This window comes from Leuciscus leuciscus (assembly GCF_965113295.1).
Source record: "Leuciscus leuciscus genome assembly, chromosome: 11".
NCBI lineage: Eukaryota > Metazoa > Chordata > Actinopteri > Cypriniformes > Leuciscidae > Leuciscus > Leuciscus leuciscus.
In genome coordinates, this window is record NC_138735.1 from 29,251,397 (window position 1) to 29,275,342 (window position 23,946).

Sequence of the window (23,946 nt, forward strand, 5' to 3'; positions counted from 1 at the left end):
GATATACTAACATTTTATGTATGTAAGTCATTTACAAGTGATTAGTAAATGATTAATTATTTACAAAACATGACTATGTGTTCATAAATGATTAATAAATGATATGTTAGTTATTGTATGTTTTGTAGATTAAGTTATAAGTCATTTACAATTGATTAGTAAATGATTAACTAATCATTTACAAAACATGAATATGCGTTTCATAAATGTTAAATAATGTTTTTTTTTTTGTATGTATGTAGCAATTAGAGGGTGCAAAAAGTGTTGTAAATGCCTTAAATACACGTACAGATCATTTGTAACAGGTAAGTGTAACACATTTACAAGTGATGAATAGTTTACACTTTAGATTAGGGGATGCAGAAAGTGTTGTAAATGATTTATTCATGCGTTTACACATCATCTATAACCAACCAATAACAGGTGTTGAACACTAGTGTGCACTGCAGTGTAAGTGCTGACTGGTGAGGGTATAGACAGCTGTCTTCTGTAGTGTAGTGTAGTGTGTAGTGTGCACTGCAGTGTAAGTGCTGACTGGTGAGGGTATAAACAGCTCAGCTGTCTTCTGTAGTGTAGTGTAGTGTAGTGTGTAGTGTGTACTGCAGTGTAAGTGCTGACTGCTGAGGGTATAGACAGCTGTCTTCTGTAGTGTAGTGTAGTGTAGTGTGCACTGCAGTGTAAGTGCTGACTGGTGAGGGTATAAACAGCTCAGCTGTCTTCTGTAGTGTAGTGTAGTGTAGTGTAGTGTGTAGTGTGTACTGCAGTGTAAGTGCTGACTGGTGAGGGTATAAACAGCTCAGCTGTCTTCTGTAGTGTAGTGTAGTGTAGTGTGTAGTGTGCACTGCAGTGTAAGTGCTGACTGCTGAGGGTATAGACAGCTGTCTTCTGTAGTGTAGTGTAGTGTGTACTGCAGTGTAAGTACTGACTGCTGAGGGTATAGACAGCTGTCTTCTGTAGTGTAGTGTAGTGTAGTGTGTAGTGTGCACTGCAGTGTAAGTGCTGACTGGTGAGGGTATAAAGGTTACTGTGATTGTAAATAGTTGTCGTTTGTGTTTTAACAACGTTAAGTTCAAGAATAGGGAAGTTCGAATAGCCTATGTGAATATTGCCAACTTCACTGAACTCCTTCAGTTAAGCACTGACCGCATTTCTTTATATTTGAGTCCAAGTTCAAACACTATAAACGCTCCATTAACGTACGGAGCTCTGAAACACTGCCAGCGGGACATTACAACAGGAAGTGTCTGTCCGAGCTCAAAACAGGTTTTGCGTGGGAACGCAAATATCTTTGCGAGGGAACGCAAATATCTTTGCGAGGGAACGCAAAACTTTTGCGTGGGAACTTAAATATCTTTGCGTGGGAATGCAAAAGTTTTGCGTGGGAACGCAAATAACTTTGCGAGGGAACGCAAAAGTTTTGCGTGGGAACGCAAAGTTTCTCGGGGGAACGCAAAAGTTTTGCGAGGGAACGCAAAAGTTTTGCGTGGGAACGCAAAGTTTCTCGAGGGAACGCAAAAGTTTTGCGTGGGAACGCAAAGTTTCTCGAGGGAACGCAAAAGTTTTGCGTGGGAACGCAAAGTTTCTCGAGGGAACGCAAAAGTTTTGCGTGGGAACGCAAAGTTTCTCGAGGGAACGCAAAAGTTTTGCGTGGGAACGCAAAGTTTCTCGAGGGAACGCAAAAGTTTTGCGTGGGAACGCAAAGTTTCTCGAGGGAACGCAAAAGTTTTGCGTGGGAACGCAAAGTTTCTCGGGGGAATGCAAAAGTTTTGCGAGGGAACGCAAAAGATAAAAAAAAAAAAAAAAACTCTCCCATCCTAAAAAAATGTCCACCACCACGTCCCTTTAGGGGCTCCGTACATTTCCACTGGTCTCAAATTTGATGAAGTCAAACACGTTTCCCTTCGCCACATATGGTTCATAGTCATTATACGAGAAAGTTTCTTATTATTACTACAAGTTATTATTACAAGAAAATAAGTAATTATAATGAGAAACCAAGTCATTATTATGGGAAAATAAGTAGAAATTATATATTTATATAAAAATGATCTTTTTATTAATTTTCTCCTGTTAGAATGATTTCTGAAGGATCATGTGACACTGAAGACTGGAGTAATGATGCTGAACATTCAGCTTTGATCACAGGAATAAATTAAATGTTAAAGTAAATTAAGATAATACCATTCGGGTTTTTTTCTGTATTTTTGATCAAATAAATGCAGCCTCAGAGCATAAGAGACTTCTTTCAAAAACATTAAAAATAGTGTCCAAAGTTTTGACTGGTAATGTAAAATGCAAATTTAATACATAGATAGACCACTAAAACCCCTTTTTCAACATTCAGCTCTTTCTTCCAAATGATGCACAGACACTGTCGTTGTGATGCTGAGAATTTATTTGTTAGCCTTTACAGCTTTGTAACTCATTAAAACAGATCATAAAGACTGACAACTGTGTGGAGGAATCAGATCTGCATCACTTATTTTCAGCCACTATAACATTTCCTCTGGTCTCATATTTGATGGTGTTCCAGTCAATCACGTTTCCCTTCGACGCGTACCATTCCTGGTTTAAATGCAACGCCTTGATCTTACTGCTTAGGAGAACATGATCCCACATGCACACATCTGTAATTTCACCTACAAAGCTCTGCTTTGCGTCAAAGGAACCCACATATTTATCAGGGTCCTGGCCAAGCAGAACGGTGCCGCCAGGACGAATCAAGTGACCTTTCCTATAGAGCTGGAACACACTGCGCCGTCCATCCACCCAAAAAGCAGCAAGCCCAGTCGCAGAGTCCCAGGTGACGCACAGGTGAGTCTGGAAGATGGAGAGAGGAGGCAGGCGGAAAAGCGCTCCATCGCCGCTGAGGTAGAAGGACAATCGGCCATCTTTCTCTCTCCACACGTTGAGCTCGTCGGACTGGGGTGTTCGGTAGGCGAATAGAATGATCTCCCGCTCGCCCTGGAGCTCCGTCGCCACACGCATGCAGAGAGTAAATGCTGAGAGACTCAGTGGCTTTTCAGGAGTGAGTTTAACAAAGCTTGAATCCGTCTGGGTTGGAAACAGAAGCACTTTACCACCAAGACCCACTGCAAGACAAAACACAAAATAAACTCTTTTACTAGACACACAAAATCCTGCTCGTGCCAATCCGTGAAACTTAATAATGTAAAATGCGGTACCTTCAGTTGCCACTGCTTTCAGAGAAAGCAGACAGAAAAATAAAAGCAACATCTTGCAGGTCTGAAGGAGAAAATGTGCAAAGGAAAATCCATTACTCCTTTTAGCAGACAAATTCTTCACGGTTTCATTGTTTTTAATATTAAATTACAACAGTTTATCACTATTAAGTGTTCAATCACATAAAAGAGACAAAGACATAAAAGGTTCAAGCTACAAATACTTACGATGTTCAGGAGGTGTTGTCAGAGTCGATCAGGTCAGGTCAGATGTTTGACTCACAGATGGTCGTGACTAGAAGTGTCTCGAGTATTTATTTGCAGATTGGGTTCAGCCCAGATTCACGTATGAGCCTCCCAGTCATCTTTTTATTATTATGCATGCAGTTTTGCAGTTACTGAATGTAGTTTTCCATTTGCAGAATACTGAGACTACATGAAGCCTGTACACTTGTATTTACACTATAGAGAATAACACCACAGGACTGCAGAAAAGCTAGAAGTTTATTTAAATGATGAAAAACAGACAAACAGCATTTCAGAAATACACACTTCCATAGTATATTCACATAAAATTTAATCCGAAAAATCTTAGCCTTGGGTTTTTTTATTTTTATTTTTTATGTAATGCTAGCATTTCCCTATAATGACTTAACAGATCAATACAATCATGTTTTATGACAAATACATTTCATTACATATAGAGATATCATATTCACTTAGTTTGAGACATTTTTGAGATCTCTTCTGAAACTAGAGACGACAAATGTCTCCCAGCAAAAAAAAAAAAAAAAAAAAAAAAAAAAAAAAATTATATCATCTACAGTACCAGCATCTTTTTATCAGAAAAAAAAACAGACTTTAGAAAAAGTCTCCATTTGCTCTGTTTCCATGTACTTCTCATTGCTGTCCAGGAGAAGAATCTGAGATATTAGATTTGATTTGTGATTTCTCAGTCTGGCAGAGATGAAGCTAAATGTCAGTTTACAGACATCAGAAGAGAAAAAGAGTGTGTGAGCTGAGAGTGAAGCGGGGAAAAGAAACAGAGGATTCAGTGTTAAAGGGATGAAAGAGGGATTGAGCCTCCGCAGGGTCTGTGTTGAGAGTTTGTTTCTCAGAGGGAGAGATGCTGAAAACACCATGACGCTGGAAGTTGCTGTCGGGTACCGCAAACAGACCAGGTACAAGAAATCACTTTATTCTTTTCTTTCATCTACTACACTTGATATTGGGTTTCTTTGTGTAGTTTGTAGTTGTTTTGTTGTGTTTGTGTTCTTATTATTATTTAACTAATGTACTAAACACTGTTAATGATTTATCATAGTACAGCAATCTTTATGGCTTGGCAACAGAAATCAGTTTTTTTTTTGTTGCCGTATGTGATAGTTTTTTACTATCTGAACACCCAAAAAATTTAATAAATGATATTAATATTAATATTAATACAAAATTATAATAAAAAAATAAAGGTTTTATGGGTTAAGGTTTTAGGTCAGCGTAATTTTTATTCAGCAGGGACACATTCAAATGATCTTAAGTGACCATAAAACATTTATAATGTTCCAAAAGATGTATTTTTCAATGCTGTTATTTTTAACTTTTTATTTATCAAAGAATCCTGAAATACATGCAACACTGTTTCCACAAAAATATGAAGCAGTACAACATTGAGTTTTCAACATTGATTATTATATATATATATATATATATATATATATATATATATATATATATATATAAATTCTTAATCATATTCACAACATGACTGGAACACAATACACAAAAAGTAGTGTCTCTGGCTGTCTGAATGCTCTCAAATGTGGAGTTCAGTGTGAGTGAGTGGCTTTAGACACACGTAATGCAGGTGTACGTACAGTAATGACTTTGATGCATATTTTGTCTGATTAGCCTTACAATCTCATTTTGCTGTCCTGTGTCTGTTTCTATAAAGACTGCTACTGTTGTTGGTCTCTTGCTGCTGAGCTGATGCTTATATCAGTACAATAGCGAGCAACTCGTGCATATAATTACACCGTATGAACACAAATATCAGATTTCTTTACTTACAAAATGACAGTAAAGACAGTCTGGATCTGAAAAATGATTTGGCAGAAAACTTAGAATCGTGAAAACTAATTTCTGCAGCAAACCCCAGGTGTTCTATGAGAGATCTTTTCAACTTTAACACGGCACCTACAATAAAGTTTTATCCAGACACGGCACAATAACAGTGGTATTGCATCCTTTCCACAAACATTAACTATATTAAAAAACAAATAAACTCTGGTTGATTGTTTTTGTGCCATTCATGCCAATAAATTCATTAAACATCATCAAGACAAGTTGGGGGTTATCCAAACTTTAAGAGGTTATTAACGATGATTTTTAAGAACATTCTCTTTCAGGAATGTAAATCGTTCTTTAGAACAATGTTAAGAAAAAGATAAACATTTTAATACAAAATATTCTTATCTTTATTAAGTTAGAAAATAAGAAAATAATAAAATTCATCCTAACTGCCATTTTTTTCAAGAATGTTTTGTCAACCCCTGGTTATGAAATTATATATGACTAATGTGCAATAATAATCCTTATCACAAAACTTTCTAAAGAGATATCTATCTTTACAGTTCACACAAGCTACAATGTTGTGATCATCATGACTAGACCAGCAGTGAGCATTGCTCAATAAGCGACTGTTGTTTCGTTCATGAGGCCTCGGCTCTAACAGTTCATGCTTTGCTTTGCACAGACTCTATTTGTATGTGTGCTGCACAACAGACATTATGCAACAATTTCTCGGAAACTCACACACACTCCTACACCTTGAATACTCAGTGTCCACATCCACATTCTTGCATTATTACTTGACTGTACAAATATTTAAAGAAAAATGCTACAGTAAAAACTTGTTCATTGTTAAAGTACATGTTGCCAGCTACTACAAAGCAACACACTCACAACCACTTAAAACACAGAAACTGCATTGCAACACTGACAACTAGAGCTGCATGATTCTGCAACCCAGCAACCGCTTATAGCGACACACTCACAACCACTCAGAACAACCCAGCAACCGCTTATAGCGACACTCTCACAACCACTCAGAACACCCCAGCAACCACTTATAGCGACACACTCACAACCACTCAGAACACCCCAGCAACCGCTTATAGCGACACTCACAACCACTCAGAACAACCCAGCAACCGCTTATAGCGACACTCACAACCACTAAGAAAACCCCAGCAACCGCTTATAGCGACACACTCACAACCACTCAGAACACCCCAGCAACCGCTTATAGCGACACACTCACAACCACTCAGAAAACCCCAGCAACCGCTTATAGCGACACACTCACAACCACTCAGAAAACCCCAGCAACCGCTTATAGCGACACTCACAACCACTCAGAACACCCCAGCAACCGCTTATAGCGACACTCACAACCACTCAGAAAACCCCAGCAACCGCTTATAGCGACACACTCACAACCACTCAGAAAACCCCAGCAACCGCTTATAGCGACACACTCACAACCACTCAGAAAACCCCAGCAACCGCTTATAGCGACACACTCACAACCACTCAGAACAACCCAGCAACCGCTTATAGCGACACTCACAACCACTCAGAAAACCCCAGCAACCGCTTATAGCGACACACTCACAACCACTCAGAACAACCCAGCAACCGCTTATAGCGACACTCACAACACCTCAGCAACCGCATATAGCAACACACTCACAACAACTCCGAACAACCCAGCAACCGCTTATAGCATCAAACTTGCAACCACTCAACCACTTGGCCTACCGCTTACAATGCTTGTCGGAAGCTAAACTTCCATTACCATAACTGAACTTCTGCTCCGGAGGCTTCCTCAGTCCTCAGTGATTGTACACACAGTAAAGACAGTAATGATGGCGTCGATTTTACCATATCAATCCGAGCACGAGTTCGATGATGAAACATTGGAAGAACTAGTTAATCAACCCATACCTCAAACGCAAGGACAATTCGAGCAGGACGTTTCTCAGTGATACACTACTCAGTTTGAGGTACATTATGAGATGTTGTAGCTGTCATTACTCACCATCAGCATTAACCCTCTGAGGTCGGCAAACGCGCCCCCGCGTTTTGCTGGATTTTCTTCACATAGTAGCACAATAAACTTAAATTACCCCGTCATTTATGGTCATACAGAAAATAGAAATATGAAAAAAGAATCTGTGATATTTCTACTTTTGTATGTGTCCACTTACAAATCAAAACATTGTGCTTTTGTAAAATAAAGAAAATAAACAGGATGTGTTTTCTGCCTCTCTGTCGCGGTGAACTTTTTTTTCTTGAGCACGTCTATAAACTGAAACAAAACTCAGCGAATACTTGTCACACATTTATGAGCCATATACCTTTATAAACATTTAGGTGTGTACTTTTAAATGATCCGATTCAAACTGAAAACAAATATTCTCTGTTTAAGTAATATGTATAAAACCAACAAGATGTCCAGCTTCTCAAACGCTTGCTCATTATTTTTAATTTGACCACGTCCACACGCGCAAAAGAGATTCACATGCAAATCTCCACATGGAACGCGAACGCGCTCGTTACCTCAAACACAAAACACCAAAAAACTTCACAAAACTTTGCTTTTCATCGAGTTGGGAAGACACGCGTGAGCTTACATTGGATTGACCTCAGAAGAAGAACGCGATTTGAAGACAAGAAAGATGTAAGGTAAGAAATTCTTAATTATTAGTTTATGTTATTGTTGCATAAACTTCACATTGCAGTTGAACTGTTGCTAGATATAAGGTGAATATTATAATATTTAACCGCATATTGAATATTTATTTAACCGCATATATAATATTTAACCGCATATTGCAGAGTACCCGGCCTTCTTGGAGTCTCTGGGAGGGGTGCTGGAAAGTGCTCCGACTGGGGACTCTGTCGTTCTACTGGGGGACTTCAACGCCCACGTGGGCAGCGACAGTGACACCTGGAGGGGCGTGATTGGGAGGAACGGCCCCCCTGATCTGAACCCGAGTGGTGTTCTGTTATTGGACTTCTGTGCTAGTTACAGCTTGTCCATAACAAACACCATGTTCAAGCATAAGGGTGTCCATCAGTGCACATGGCACCAGGACACCCTAGGCCGGAGGTCAATGATCGACTTTGTGGTTGTTTCATCTGACCTCCGGCCGTATGTCTTGGACACTCGGGTGAAGAGAGGGGCGGAGCTGTCAACTGATCACCACCTGGTGGTGAGTTGGATCCGATGGCGGGGGAGGAAGCTGGACAGACTCGGCAGACCCAAACGTACTGTGAGGGTCTGTTGGGAACGTTTGGCCGAATCCCCGGTCAGAGAGATCTTCAACTCCCACCTCCGACAGAGCTTCGACCAGATCCCGAGGGAGTCTGGAGATATTGAGTCCGAGTGGACCATGTTCTCCACCTCCATTGCCAACGCGGCCACTCGGAGCTGTGGCCGTAAGGTCTCCGGTGCCTGTCGAGGCGGCAATCCCCGAACCCGGTGGTGGACACCGGAAGTAAGGGATGCCGTCAAGCTGAAGAAGGAGTCCTATCGGTCCTGGCTGGCTTGTGGGACTCCTGAGGCAGCTGACGGGTACCGACGGGCCAAGCGGACTGCAGCCCGGGTGGTTGGGGAGGCAAAAACTCGGGCCTGGGAGGAGTTCGGTGAGGCCATGGAGAAGGACTATCGGTCGGCCTCGAAGAGATTCTGGCAAACCGTCCGGCGCCTCAGGAGGGGGAAGCAGTGCCCTACCAACGCTGTTTACAGTGGAGGTGGGCAGCTGTTGACCTCGACTGGGGATATCACCGGACGGTGGAAGGAATACTTCGAGGATCTCCTCAATCCCGCCGTCACGTCTTCCATTGAGGAAGCAGAGGCTGAGGACTCGGAGGCGGACTCGTCCATCACCCAAGCTGAAGTCACCGAGGTAGTCAAGAAACTCCTCGGTGGCAAGGCACCGGGGGTGGATGAGATCCGCCCTGAGTACCTCAAGTCTCTGGATGTTGTGGGGCTGTCTTGGCTGACACGCCTCTGCAGCATCGCGTGGCGGTCGGGGACAGTACCTTTGGACTGGCAGACCGGGGTGGTGGTCCCGCTTTTTAAGAAGGGGGACCGGAGGGTGTGCTCCAACTATAGGGGGATCACACTTCTCAGCCTCCCCGGGAAAGTCTATTCCAGGGTACTGGAGAGGAGAATCCGGCCGATAGTAGAACCTCGGATTCAGGAGGAACAGTGTGGTTTTCGTCCTGGTCGTGGAACACTGGACCAGCTCTATACCCTCTACAGGGTGCTGGAGGGTTCATGGGAGTTTGCCCAACCAATCCACATGTGCTTTGTGGATTTGGAGAAGGCATTCGACTGTGTCCCTCGCGGCATCTTGTGGAGGGTGCTCTGGGAGTATGGGGTTCGGGGCCCTTTGCTAAGGGCTACCCGGTCCCTGTACGACCAGAGCAGGAGCTTGGTTCGCATTGCCGGCAGTAAGTCAGACTTATTCCCGGTGCATGTTGGACTCCGGCAGGGCTGCCCTTTGTCGCCGGTTCTGTTCATAACTTTTATGGACAGAATTTCTAGACGCAGCCAGGGGCCGGAGGGGGTCAGGTTTGGGGACCACACAATTTCATCTCTGCTCTTTGCGGATGATGTTGTCGTGCTGGCCCCATCAGACCAGGACCTTCAGCATGCACTGGGACGGTTTGCAGCCGAGTGTGAAGCGGCTGGGATGAGAATCAGCACCTCCAAATCCGAGGCCATGGTTCTCAGTCGGAAAAGGGTGGTTTGCCCGCTTCAGGTTGGTGGAGAGTTCCTGCCTCAAGTGGAGGAGTTCAAGTATCTTGGGGTCTTGTTCACGAGTGAGGGAAGGATGGAACGGGAGATTGACAGACGGATCGGTGCAGCTTCTGCAGTAATGCGGTCGCTGTACCGGTCTGTCGTGGTGAAGAAGGAGCTGAGCCGTAAGGCGAAGCTCTCGATTTACCGGTCAATCTACGTTCCTACTCTCACCTATGGTCATGAGCTGTGGGTTATGACCGAAAGGACAAGATCCCGGATACAGGCGGCCGAAATGAGCTTTCTCCGCAGGGTGGCTGGGCGATCCCTTAGAGATAGGGTGAGAAGCTCAGTCACTCGGGAGGAGCTCAGAGTAGAGCCGCTGCTCCTCCACATCGAGAGGGGCCAGCTGAGGTGGCTCGGGCATCTTTTCCGGATGCCTCCTGGACGCCTTCCCGGGAAGGTGTTCCGGGCATGTCCCACCGGGAGGAGACCCCGGGGAAGACCTAGGACACGCTGGAGGGACTATGTCTCCCGGCTGGCCTGGGAACGCCTCGGTGTCCCCCCGGATGAGCTGGAGGAAGTGTCTAGGGAGAGGGAAGTCTGGGCATCCCTGCTTAGACTGCTGCCCCCGCGACCCGGCCCCGGATAAGCGGAAGAAGATGGATGGATGGATGGATGGATTATAATATTTAGACCCGTGTTTACTATACTGTGTTTGTGGATATCTGCTCAAACGTATATGTATAATATGGTAACCATAATGTTTAATATTTTGGAGCGCGCTCTCCGTTTGAATGTATCATATTTTGGAGTGCGGTCTGCGTTTGAATGTATCATATTTTGGAGCGCAGTCTGCATTTGAATGTATCATATTTTGGAGCGCGCTGTGGGTTTGAAAAGCAAAACGCACCAAACAAAGGCTTTATGTTTTTACTCTAATCTCATTTCATATCATCATAACGAATGGAAACATTTGAAGTAACATATGATAATCAATATATTTTTCTCTAACGTAGTTGTTACTGAAATCTTTTGGAAGATTTATAGGCTGCTTTAGGCTATTGTTATTATTATTTTATGCAGCATAATTATACATTGTTGGAAACATTTGTGTGTGTATTCTGTGAATTTTAAAAAGCAATTTTAACCAGAAAAATCTAAAATTCTCTTGATATCAGTATGTTCACAGTGTTTTTTTTGTTTTTGTTTTTTTTTATACAGGGACCAGATGCCTGGTCCTGCTGACTTCAACATTCACATGAGTCTCTGTACATGAACATGGTAAAGTGAAAATCAAACACCTTGGAAATGAAAGGTATGTACAATGTTTTTAGGAATGGCACAAAGTTTTCTGTCTTTGGATTGTTTTAAATAATGTGCTTTTTTGTCATTTGTTGTGTATCTTTGGATTATGTTGTGTTGTAAATAAATCCAAACAATCTAAAAGCCATTCTTTTTTAAATCTCCTCATTCTTTGTGCAAGGTTGCTCAGAATGATAGGGCCTGATAGCTCCTAATAGGGCCATTAGGGGAGGGTCTTTGTCTTTCTCAGGTGTGAAAACGTCTCTGGTTACTTGCGTAACCTATGTTCTCTGAATAGGGAACGAGACGCTGCGGATAGCGCAGTGGGATATTCTCTGAATGTGCCGATTGTCTGAAGCCCTATAGAATCACGCCAATTCATTGGCTGATGGCGCCCGCGCAGTCTGGCTCCGCCCCGACGCTCTTACGTCGCATCATTACATATTCGCGCGCGCGCCATCTGCTCCTCAGATTTCTCTGCCGAAAAGAAAACTGTCAGCAGCGCGAGGAGCTTGGCAGCTAACGCAGCGTCTCGTTCCCTATTCAGAGAACATAGGTTACGCAAGTAACCAGAGACGTTCTCTTTCATAGGTTCACTCAACGCTGCGGATAGCGCAGTGGGAACGGACTACCAAACTCGCCAAGCTAGAGCGCTTTCCATGACTGGTACATAAATGAGACAACGACCAAGATGAGTTCAAACAGAAAGAACCTGGGAACCCGGGGTCATGTCAAGATCCAAATTATAGAACCTTACAAAAGTGTGCGGAGAGGACCAGCCTGCCGCAACACAAATGTCCTCCAAAAGTGCTCCTCTAAAAAGAGCTTGAGAAGATGCCACACTTCTGGTGGAATGTGCTCTAATGCTAAGAGGTGAAGGCAAGCCACGCACCTCGTAAGACAACGAGATAGCTTCTGTGACCCAGTGAGAAATCCTCTGCTTTGATGCAGCAAGCCCACGGCGGCCAGCACCGAAGCAAACCAGAAGCTGGTTAGATTTCCTCCAACCGCCTGAGCGGTCTACATATATCTTAAGAGAACGAACTGGGCAGAGCAAGTTAAGCTTCCTATCTTCCTCAGAAGAAAATGGAGGAGGGTGGAAAGCGTTAAGGTTAACCACCTGCGAGCGGAAAGTTGTGGAAAGAACTTTGGGGACATACCCTGGTCTCGGCCTCAAGGAAACCTTGACCAAGCCAGGAGCAAAGTCCAAGCAAGACTCGCTAACAGAAAGAGCTTGTAAGTCTCCTACCCGCTTTAATGAGGACAAGGCCAACAAAAGAGAAACCTTGAGAGTCAGAATCCGCTCCGGAGCTGACTCCAAGGGCTCAAAGGGGGCCTTCGTCAAACCCTCTAGGACAATAGAAAGGTCCCATGAGGGAACTCTAGGGGAGCGAGCCGGTTTCAGGCGCTTAACCCCACGCATGAAGGCCGAAACTAACCTTAGTTTCCCCAGGGGAATCTCGTCCGATTCCCTATGTGCTGCAATAGCTGCGACATAAACTCTGAGAGTGGTAGCAGCCGCTCCAGAAGCAAACTTCTCCTGCAGGAATTCCAGTACTGAACCAACAGGGCAGTTAACCGGGCTCCTATCATGTGCTAAGCACCATGTCTCAAAAACCTTCCATTTGGAAGAATATAGCCTCCTTGTAGAAGGGGCTCTAGCACTCGCAATGGTCTCCTGAACGTCAGTTGGGAGATCAGAACTTAATGCTAACGGCCTCTGATCGGCCAAACATACAGCTTCCATATGTCTGGGCGAGGATGCCATATCCTGCCCTGCAGTTGGGACAGCAGGTCTTCCCTGACCGGGATCTTCCAGGGGGAAGATTCCAGCAGAGGAATTAGCTCCGAAAACCATGGCTGAGACGGCCAGAACGGAGCTACCAGGAGGAGGCGGACTCCGCTCTCTCTCACTCTGGCCAAGACCGCCTGGATCAGTTTGATGGGCGGGAAGGCATAGAGTTTCTGCGTTGGCCAAGGGTGAGCAAACGCATCTATCCCTAATGGAGCCGGGGGACTCAGAGAGAACCAAAGCGGGCATTGGGACGACTCTTGACATGCAAAGAGGTCCACTTCCGCTTCTCCGAAAACCTCCCATATCAGGGCCACCGTCTGGCGGTTCAACATCCATTCTCCCGATCTGAGTTTCTGCCTCGATAGAAAATCTGCTGCGAGGTTCAGAACCCCTGGGACATGAACTGCTCTCAGAGATAGGAATCTGCTCTGAGACCACAGGAGAAGGTGACGCGCATGCCTGTCTAGGGTGCGCGACCGAGAACCCCCCTGCCGGTTCACATGAGACACCACTGCCATGTTGTCTGTTCTGACAATTACATGGTGTCCTTCCAGAAGAGGGAGAAAATGATGCAGAGCCAGAAAAACGGCTCTTAACTCCAGGCAGTTTATGTGCCAAGAGAGAGTCTCGCCAGTCCAGACCCCACACGCTGGTCTGCCCTCGAAAACCGCTCCCCAGCCGGTGAGAGAGGCATCCGTCGTAATCATTTGACGACGAAATACCGTACCCATGCTGACCCCTTTCCGAAGAAAAAGAGGGTCCCGCCAAACTGACAGGGCTCGAAAGCAACTGTGCGATACCTTCAGTAGGCGAAGGGTTGGCCCGGAGGGCCGAACCCCTGAGAGCTTCATCCACCACATGAAGGGTCTCATGTGGAGCAGGCCCAGCGGTAGCACGGAGGAGGCAGCGGCCATTAGGCCCAGCATCCTGCGGCAAGTGCCCACAGACACATGATGGCCTAGCGAAAAACGGGCCAAGCATGTCGTCAGACTGGAAATCCGTGCAGGAGCCAAGCGGGCCTGCATGAGAAAGGAATCCATGTTCACCCCCAAGAAAATGGTGCTTTGAGCCGGAGCAAGAACACTCTTCTCCGAGTTCAACCTCAAACCGAGAGACTGGATATGACTCAGGACGATGTCTCTGTGGTGGGTCACTAGTTCCCTGGACTGGGCTAAAATGAGCCAATCGTCCAGGTAATTTAGAATACGGATGCCCTGGAGCCGCAATGGGGCCAGAGCTGCATCCATACACTTCGTGAATGTCCTCGGGGCCAGAGCGAGGCCGAAGGGAAGGACCCTGTACTGGAACGCTCTTTCTCCAAAGGCGAACCTGAGGAACTGCCTGTGTCGCCGTACAACCTGGATGTGAAAGTAAGCATCCTTTAGGTCTACTGTCACGAACCAATCCCCTGGCCGAATCTGAGATATGATAGCTTTCAGCGTCAACATCTTGAATTTCCCTTTGTAAAGGGCGAAGTTCAGTCGGCGGAGGTCCAGTATGGGACGCAAACCGCCGCCCTTCTTCGGGACCAGGAAATAACGGCTGTAAAAGCCCCGTTCGGTTTCTCCTGAAGGAACCTCCTCTATTGCTCCTTTGAGAAGGAGGGATGAAATTTCCTGCTGAAGTACAGAAGCCTGAGTGGCGCTGTCCACTACAGTAGGAAAGACCCCGTTGAAACAGGGGGGATTGCGGCAAAACTGAAGAGTGTAGCCGAACCGAACTGTGCGAAGAACCCAAGACGATACCCCTGGTAAGCGCTCCCATTCTTGAAAGAAATGTGAAAGAGGAAGAGGGATGTTGTAATGCAGACGACATACCTGAGTGAGGGTGCCGTGTTGACGTTCGTGGGGTAGAGAAGTTGACTGTGCAGGAGAGCCCTTGGCGTCCTGGCACGTGATGGGAGGCATCGATGCTGGGGTCATGGTGACCAGGTCTGCCTGCTCCGGAGGAGAACGAAAAGTGCCTCCGAGGAAGCGACCGGCAGTTATAGAGAGTGTCGGGGGTGAGGGGAGAAAGCAAAAAGCGTCTCCTTCCTCCCGCGCCGGGCTGAGTAGAGATGGTGAAAAATGGCCTGCACTTCGAGACACTCTGAGTGGCGAAGGTGACAGGGCAAGGAAAGGAGAGCTGGGAGGTGGGCAGAAACGCTTGCGCGGTCTGTCCCAACCTTGAGGAAGCAGAGGAGCTCTCCTTTTTCCGACCGGAGGGTCAGGAACGGCTCTGGGCCGCCGGAGCGGTCGGTTTGTCGGACCGCTTCAACTGGAGGCGCTTGTGAGGCCGTTGACGGGGAAATGGGCGACCGCGGGCTCCCCAAACCTGTGTAGGTGGGGGATGCACCGGTTCGCTCCTCCTGGAAGAGAACTCCGGTCTATGAGAGGGACGTTCTCTGGGTCGAACAGGGGAGGGAGCAGAAGGTTCCCTAACCCTCCTGGGCATGAACTGTCTGAACGCGGCCGATTGGGATTTGGAGGAGCGGAATTTCTCAACCACTGTGTTGACCGCCTCACCAAACAACCCCGTTTGAGAAATGGGGACGTCCAAGAGGAAAACCTTCTCCTTGTCACGGATCTCCGTGAGATTAAGCCACAAGTGGCGTTCCACCGCAACGGAACCAGCCATAGAGCGACCTATGGCGCGTGCGGTATGTTTGGTGGCTCTTAAGGCTAAATCCGTAGCCTTACGAAGCTCCTTGACCGCTTCAGGGGTCACGCCGTCGCCCTCGTCCATTTCCTTCAGGACGTCCGCTTGGTAGGCCTGAAGAATGGCCATAGTGTGCAGGGTCATGCCTGCCTGCCCAGCCGCCATGTAGGATTTCCCAATGAGAGAGGAAGTAGTCCTACATGCTTTAGAGGGGAGGAGGGGGCGCGACTTCCAGGACGGCGCAGACGACGGAGCAAGATGGTCGGCTAAAGTCTCCTCAATCGCCGGAATGGCGGAATAGCCCTGTTCCACAGAACCTACCAGGTTGGTGAAATCAGCAGCTGCCGCATTAGTGAGGCGCGCAGAGAAAGGCTGCTTCCAGGATCTGGAAATCTCGTGATGCAGATCACTGAAAAATGGCAGCTTTCTCCGTTGAGGCCTAGAATTAGGGCCACTGAGAAGTCTCTCGTCGAGTTTCGACGACTGAGATTCGCGGGGCTCGTCGGGCCAATCAATAGCGAGCTTCTCCGTAGCGCGCGAAAGTACGTCAACGAGCTCCGCGTAGGCCGCAGTAGGCCGCGCTTCCTGGCCGCTCGGCGGGATAACCTCGTCGGTGAGAGGAGGCCCGAAATCCTCGGAGTCGGAAGCCTCGGTAAAAAGTACATCCTCCAGCCCGAAAGAAACCGCGTCGCGTGCTCCCGGGCTGGGGCGCAAATAATCGTGCGAAAATTCGACTGGCATGCCTCGCGCGTGCCGAGGGGAGGGAGGGAGAGAAAGAGCGGGGCTCGTCTGCTCGAACTCCACATCCTCAAGCTCTACATCCGAACCCCAAGTCGCGGATCCTCGAGCGGCCTCGGGAGCGCGACAGGGGGAGACGAATGATTCCCTCTCAAAAACCGCGAGCCGCGATTTGAGGGTTCTGAGCAACAAATTTTCACAGAATTTGCATTTAGACGATCCTATGACTGCCTCGCGCGCATGTGAAAAGCCCAAACATTTAACACACTTACTGTGTGGGTCGTCGTCAGCGATGTAACGAGCACATGGCGGAGTACAGCGTCGGTATTCCATGGCAACTTCACCGTAAGGAGAAACAGAGTTCCGCTTGAACAGTCGCAGAAGCGCCGAGAATAATCCAGAAGTCGTATTTTGAGTTCAGAAAAATCACGAGCGAAGGGCAAACGTGACCGCTTCGTTCTGAAGGCAGAGAAATCTGAGGAGCAGATGGCGCGCGCGCGAATATGTAATGATGCGACGTAAGAGCGTCGGGGCGGAGCCAGACTGCGCGGGCGCCATCAGCCAATGAATTGGCGTGATTCTATAGGGCTTCAGACAATCGGCACATTCAGAGAATATCCCACTGCGCTATCCGCAGCGTTGAGTGAACCTATGAAAGAGAACAATACATATTAATGATTAGAGCTGAAACAACTAATCGATTTAATCGATTAAAATCGATTAAAATAGTTGTCAACTAATTTAGTCATCGATTAGTTGCTAAATAACTTTTATTTGCCGTAAGCGGCTCATTTCGTGCATATTTTAAATCTGCGGTGACCAAAGTGTGGCAGTAATGAGCCACCGGAGGTTTTACTCAGCCAGTACAGCAGGAGAAGTAGCGAATAGCCAATAGCTGGCCTCGTTTTATGTCACGTGTTTCCCGCACAACTGCCATAGATATCCATAATATAAAGGCTTTATTATATGATATCTATGGTCTCTGCAGCATTCAGCGAGATGGCGGAGGCAGGCGGCAGTGGAGTAACTGTATGTTCACACCGCCGCCATCTTGAGCTTCCAAAGTTACCGGAAGTACTTCCAAAGTCTAACCATCATAGAGTGAAAGTGTATCATTTGCATGTGTTTTTAAGTCCTGTCAGTTTAACAGGGCGCGCTTGACAGGGCATATGAACGAGCAGAGAGAGAGCGCGCGCCCCGGCCGCGCGTGCACACTCACCCGAGCGCTGTCTTGCTCTCTCTCTCCCTCGCGCACAAGGCCGCATTAATGCACGGGCTTACCTGGGCTGAAGCCCAGGGGCCTCCCATGTTCATGATGAGCTGAAAAGGTCATATTGTTTGAACTTGTCAGATTTTGTCGCTGTATGTCACTATTCGCTTGTGGACGTTGGTAGTGCTGTCGCTCTAATGTTATTGTTATGGTGCGTTCACACCAAAAGCGAATAGAGCGTCTGGCGCGAGTGATTTCAATGTTAAGTCAATGCAAAGACGCGTTTACGCGCGTCTAGAGGTCCCGCGGCGCGAATGAGGCGTTAAGCCTTGGTTATACTTTCGCCTGGCTCCGCAGCGCGAGTCTCCGCAGACTGCGCGCGCACCTCCGCAAACGGACGAGGCGTGACGCGCTCGCCGTTGTACTATTCTGTGAAACGATAGGGGGCGACTCGAGTAATTGTCCTCTAAACCATAGATGGTTTAGAGGACAATTACTCGAGTCGCCCCCTAATCAGCGGTGAGAAGAAGAAAGCTACACTAGTGACAATGTTTATTTTAGTACACCACCACCAATACCACACTACAAAAAGAATAGTGTAAAACCCAGTAAACCCTGAGATTATTACTCGTGACAATAAAACGAAATATATGGATATGAGAATGTGTGTACAATATAACAAAATTCACTAAACATTTAATTAAGTTTCGTGAACATTTTTATTAAACATGGACCTTTATGTTCATTAAAAATACTTTTTATGCTATTGAATGCAAATTTTTTAAATGTAAGCAACTAATTTAGACGTGCAAACTGGGTGCCGGTGTGGTGAGAAGTTCGAGCTCGGCCAGATTCGGCTCGAAGTCGTTCATCTTCGGATGCGGCGCCGCACGCGTTGTTACAAAATCTGCCGTGCACACCGCCAGGCGAAATGGGCCCTTGGGCACCCAACGCGCGCGACCGCCCACACCGTGATGACGTAATTTTTGCCGCGCGCACCTTCGCGCTCGTGCGGACCATACGCTGATTTCACGCAGCCGTTATTTTGAAATCGAAAGCGAGGCTCCGGTGGGAAGAAAACCGGAAGTGTCGCCTTTAATCACAGGAGAGTCGTGAATGCGATGGCGTATTGTTGTGTTTAATGATGTTGTGTCAATTCTAAAAATGTACAAACATTTCTTTCATACTTTAGACTATATACAGTGAAATTCATTTATAAATAAAATGATTTTTTTATATATAATTCAGAATGTAAAAAACGAAGCAGGAATGAACTATATACATATCCTATATTGGATATTAACATCCAATAGTGTAAATCGCGGCAGCAGCTTCAGGTTGGTAATCCAAGGCATTGTTGTTTATCTTTACTTCCGGGGTTCTTCCCACCGGAGCCTCACTTTCGATTTCAAAATGGCGGCTGCGTGAAATCAGCGTATAGGTGCGGACGCGTCGAGTATAAACCAGGCTTTACGGTGCGTGTCCACTACAGCGGCAAAAGTCCGCTCAGTGCCGCTGGCAACGCTGTAACGTCTCCGCTTTGGGGTGTGTCTGTTGCGAGTGTGTTTAATCTAAGTTTTTTTCAACACACGGACAGTATCATCAGCCCATAGCGATGCACGCGATTACATTTAGAAATAGACAAGCTTTGTTTCCAAATGTACCAAGCAATGATCCTTTCAATTTTATAAACCCAGCCAATATAATCACAATGAACACATCCAAAATAAAATCTTTAACATGTATATAACAACTGCAAAGCGTCTAATTTGTAAACAAAATGATTTACGCACTAAATCCAGCATAAACTCACTGAGACTGTCGACAGTTTATTTTCCATGCATCATTTTATTATATCCATGTTTGTGGTTAGTTACAGTAAATCATATAAAACAGTGAAATCGCCCTTGAACTCTTCTGTCTTGCCTGCACTGACTGCACTCGAGACGGTGACGGGAGCTGAGCTCCACTGAAAGGATTCTTTCCTATTGGTTGTCGCTCGCGAAAATCGCTTCTCATTTGCGTAAAGTTGAAATTTAGTTGCTGTGTGTGGTTGTTAAAGTGTCTTGTGTTTATGTGCTCAGTGATATGTTAATAACAATATTAAAATTGAAAACAATATTAAAAAACTCACTGTTGTAGGTCTCGAAAGAAATGAATGCATTCTGTGATGTAGATTACCTAGATATTACACTTTTTTTAAATGAGACTCTATAAATCGAGGGGATGGGGGGCCTACAAAACCTCTCAGCCCCAGGGCCTAACATTAGGTTAAGGCGGCTCTGCGTCGCGCATATTAATCAAAATCAATTGATACGCAGATTCTGCAGTACATTGTTGTTTGCAAATGTTTAGTCGTAAAAGCTGATAACATTGCTGTTTAAAGCTTTACAAACATGTTCTGTGATCAGTTTGTCGTTTACCAGTTCATAATTCAGTCTTGCAGCCTAATTATGACTGAATGAGAGGGGTAAATGTTTAAATGTATTTGAAATGCACCTTTTTTCTACTCTTTTTCACACAGCAGGTTTTTTTGTGTGTGTCCAATTTTTTTCTGGACAACCTTCTGATGGATTTTACTTTAAATTTTACTTTAAAATGTGAGTTCCATTCAGGTTTCATGCCATTGGCACTTTATTCGAAGGATTGTTTACAATTTCACAGCATAAGCTATAAAGCTGTTTCCCAGGTATAAGCTGTGTGTTTACAGGAAAAAAATAATAAAATGCAATTTACTGCAATTTTATTGTTTTATTCTTATTCTTCGTGAAAATATGTTCTGAAAGATTCCTTAATTCTTCTTATGCAGTCCATCGATTTCGAAGATGACGTCACTTCTAGGATGCGTTGTTAGAGTGTTGAGGCAGCCGCTGCTGTCGGCGGTGCCATTGAAGGTGGCTGTGAAGCCCAATCCGGGAGCCACATGTCCTGCCGCAGTCGGGACATGTGAGTGCTGAATCTGAGGATGGGTGTGGGTGTGGCTGGACGCGTTGGTGTCTGCGCTGACGTAGCACAGTTCTGTGTTGGGCGCGCTGTGATTCGATCTGTTGGGCCCCCAGACCACATGCAGAGCTCCATGCCTGGCGGTTGGCAGCTGTTGTTTCCAGGACTCAAGGGTTGATGCCGCAGCTTTTCAGGGTCGACTTGAGGTGGTCCTTGTAGCAACGCTTCTGACCCCCAGGTCTCCTGTTGGCTGGGTATATCTGCCCATAGAGGACCTGCCGGGGTAGGCGGTGGGAGGGCATGCGGATAACATGTCCAACCCATCGCAGTTGCCGCCTAGCAAGGGTTGCCTCCATGCTGCTGGAGTTGGTGCGCTGTAGGATGTCCGTGTGGGGGATTTTGTCTTTCCATGTGACACTCAAGCCCCTTTCACACAGAGATTCCGGAAAATACACGGATAAAGTGACCCGGGATTTGACCAGGGTTCGTTTGATTTGGTTCATTCACACTGCCAGTGATTTTCCGGAATCAGAGAGCGCGTTCACACACAACCCGTGTATGTTCCGGAAAGACGCGTGACGTCAGGATGTGACGTATAAAGTACGCGTCGAAAAGCGGAAGTGTTTGCATTGCTTTGAACAACATGGCAGCTGATCAGGCATTAGATGTTGCTGTTCAAACTTTGTTGTTTATGTACAACATGTTTCGTGGTCAAATCACAATTTTATTTTCGATTTTGAGTTCTTTTCAACGTGTTAATTCGATACGGAATACGCTGGAAGTTAAATTGGCGGAGAGTATGAAAGAAAATGAAGCAGCGAGACGTAAAGCACGGAGACGCCATTGGATGCTAAAAGCTACAGTTCTTTGTACACGGCTCATGCAACTGGGTGTTTCGAAGAGAAGACTGTGGATGGTACAAAGACCTCAAGGGGCTGTGTTTTGGTCAAATGTCCTGGAAAACTTCAACGAAGATCAGTGGCGGCAGCACTTTCGGATGTCACGGGACACGTTTGAGTTTGTTCTGCAACTTGTTGAGCTAAGCCTGAGACGCAAGCTTACAAACTGGAGAAAGCCCCTTGAACCACGCCGTAGATTGGCTATTGTTTTGTGGTGGTATGCTACCCCTGGCGAGTACCGTACAATCAGTTGTCTCTTTGGTGTGGGGCTATCCACTGTTTGTACACTGGTTCACGAAGTCACTGCAACACTGAAGACAAAGCTTTTGAAACGTTTCATCTCCTTGCCCAAAGGAGAAGCTCTTCAAAAGGCTTTAAATGGGTTCGCTGAACGTGGGTATCCTTTGTGTGCTGGTGCCATAGACGGTAGTCACATCCCTATAATTGCTCCCCAAGAAGATGCTACAGCTTACTACAATCGTAAGGGATGGCATTCGATTGTACTTCAAGCTGTTGTGGACCACAATTTCTGGTAAGAATGTAGTTCCTAAGCTATTGTGTTCATTACAGAAATTTGATTAATTTTTATGTGTCCATATATTAATGCCATGTCTCTTTATTAGCTTTACAGATGTATATGTGGGCTGGCCTGGGCGCACACATGACGCTCGTGTGTTGTCCAACTCTCCCATTTTCAAAATGGCAGAGCAACAGGGTGGATACCTGTTTCCTCGTGAGGTACGCAATATTTGTTTTACTGGCACATTTTATTTGTCATGTTTTGATATCAAGATGCAAGTGTATTAAGCCATGTATGACATTAACAGCTGCATTGTAAAAAATTGCATTGTGATTTATGTATTTTTACATTTATTTTTTTAACAGAACTCAATGACAGTGAATGATGTCGAGGTTCCTGTCCATTTAATCGGCGATGCGGCATACCCCCTCAAGAACTGGCTTATGAAGGGTTTCACAAACCACCATGCCCTGACCCCTCAACAACGACACTTCAACTACCGACTGAGCTCAGCACGGATGGTTGTGGAGAACGCCTTTGGTCGCCTTAAAGGTCGTTGGAGGTGTTTGCTTAAGCGCAACGATGTTGACACTGCTCTGATGTCTGATGTTGTTGCTGTTTGTTGTGTTCTGCACAATATTTGTGAGCTGAACAAAGAAGTTTATTTGCCTGACTGGAACATCACAGATGATTTGCAAGAGCCTGATCAAGATATGTTTCAGGGGGTGGGAGGACATAATTGTCAAGGAATTCGTGAGGCTATGATGACTCTCTTGTCATGACTCGTGTTACTTTACCTGCACAACCATTTCACACCATGTCAAAGTTTTTCAATAAAAATGATTTATTGTAAAACTATTCAATAAGTTTGTCAGTCACTTTTTTTCATAACTGAAATAATGGAGTGTGGTCACAGATGATAAATAAACTATTTGAAATATAATTTGAAAAACATTTTATGTACATTTAATCATTTAGCAGCTTGTCTGAGTTAGCCCAGCATTTTTTGTTTTTTTTTAAGATATAGAAAAGTGACTTCAGTAGTTTGTATTTCAATTAAATGAAATCTATTTAATATTTATCTTTTTTAAATACATTACGTATTTTATATGTAATTGATGTATTAATATGGCACTGTACACAGTTATATTGAAAAAGCAATAATGAAGCACACACCAATATGTTGAACACAAACTTTTATATGCAAATAAAACATATACATTATATGAAACAATACAAAGTGTTTAATCTAGATTGCAAATATAAATTAGAGCACAAATGAAAACACTTAAAGAAAAAAATATTTTAAAACTCTTTGAAATATACTATATACACTATTCCTAATCCAGCTGTAGAAACGAAGAGGATGACAACGGCGTGAATGTGCTGTTTTCCGTTTCTTCTGATGTGCTTGGGATATTGAAGTGGGTATGACGTGGAGGCACATAATAATGTGTGGGTGCCAGAGCTGGCATGTGGCGTAGGAGTTCACCCAAAAAACGGTTTTGGGTCTCTTGTAGCTCGCGCAGCATTAAAATATACTATGACTGTATACTATTCCTAATCCAGCTGTAGAAACGAAGAGGATGACAACGGCGTGAATGTGCTGTTTTCCGTTTCTTCTGATGTGCTTGGGATATTGAAGCGGGTATGACGTGGAGGCACATAATAATGTGTGGGTGCCGGAGCTGGCATGTGGCGTAGGAGTTCACCCAAAAAACGGTTTTGGGTCTCTTGTAGCTCGCGCAGCATCGACATCTGCCTTGCCAGTTCATCTTCCCTTGCCAGACTCGCCTCTCTCCTCAGTCGCTCCTCGTATTCCCTCTGCTCTGCCAAGCGAACACGCTCCCTCTCCTCAAAGTCTCTGTCCATTTCAAAAAATAGGTCCTTCACCTCTTTCATAATT

General features: G+C 45.4%; 3 protein-coding genes and 1 long non-coding RNA gene across 6 annotated transcripts in view; 2 read left to right on the forward strand and 2 right to left on the reverse strand.

Moving 5' to 3' along the window:
• LOC309509336 overlaps positions 1–23,946 on the reverse strand; it is a 77,463-nt gene that overhangs the window by 6,587 nt on the left and 46,930 nt on the right. The gene's annotated exons all lie outside the window — the stretch shown is intronic.
• Positions 2,378–3,464, reverse strand: LOC309509305 (C-reactive protein-like). Its single transcript, XM_082183966.1, has 3 exons — positions 3,411–3,464; positions 3,186–3,246; positions 2,378–3,092 (listed from the first exon to the last, which is right to left on the reverse strand). Exons 2-3 carry the CDS (start codon positions 3,235–3,237, stop codon positions 2,476–2,478), a joined length of 669 nt encoding a protein of 222 aa, XP_082040092.1. The 5' UTR covers positions 3,238–3,246; positions 3,411–3,464; the 3' UTR covers positions 2,378–2,475.
• The window catches only part of LOC309509307 (pleckstrin homology domain-containing family A member 7-like), a 44,050-nt gene continuing 23,825 nt past the window's right edge, over positions 3,722–23,946 (forward strand). For both annotated transcript variants that reach the window (XM_082183967.1, XM_082183968.1), the window contains exon 1: positions 3,722–4,363. In XM_082183967.1, the coding sequence (XP_082040093.1) occupies positions 4,248–4,363 (116 nt within the window). In that variant the 5' untranslated portion in view covers positions 3,722–4,247. The remainder of the gene's footprint in view (positions 4,364–23,946) is intronic.
• On the forward strand, positions 21,234–22,862 carry LOC309509297 (putative nuclease HARBI1). Its single transcript, XM_082183952.1, has 3 exons — positions 21,234–22,052; positions 22,144–22,258; positions 22,406–22,862. The coding sequence occupies exons 1-3, from the start codon at positions 21,265–21,267 to the stop codon at positions 22,820–22,822; spliced, it is 1,320 nt and encodes a 439-aa protein (XP_082040078.1). The 5' UTR covers positions 21,234–21,264; the 3' UTR covers positions 22,823–22,862.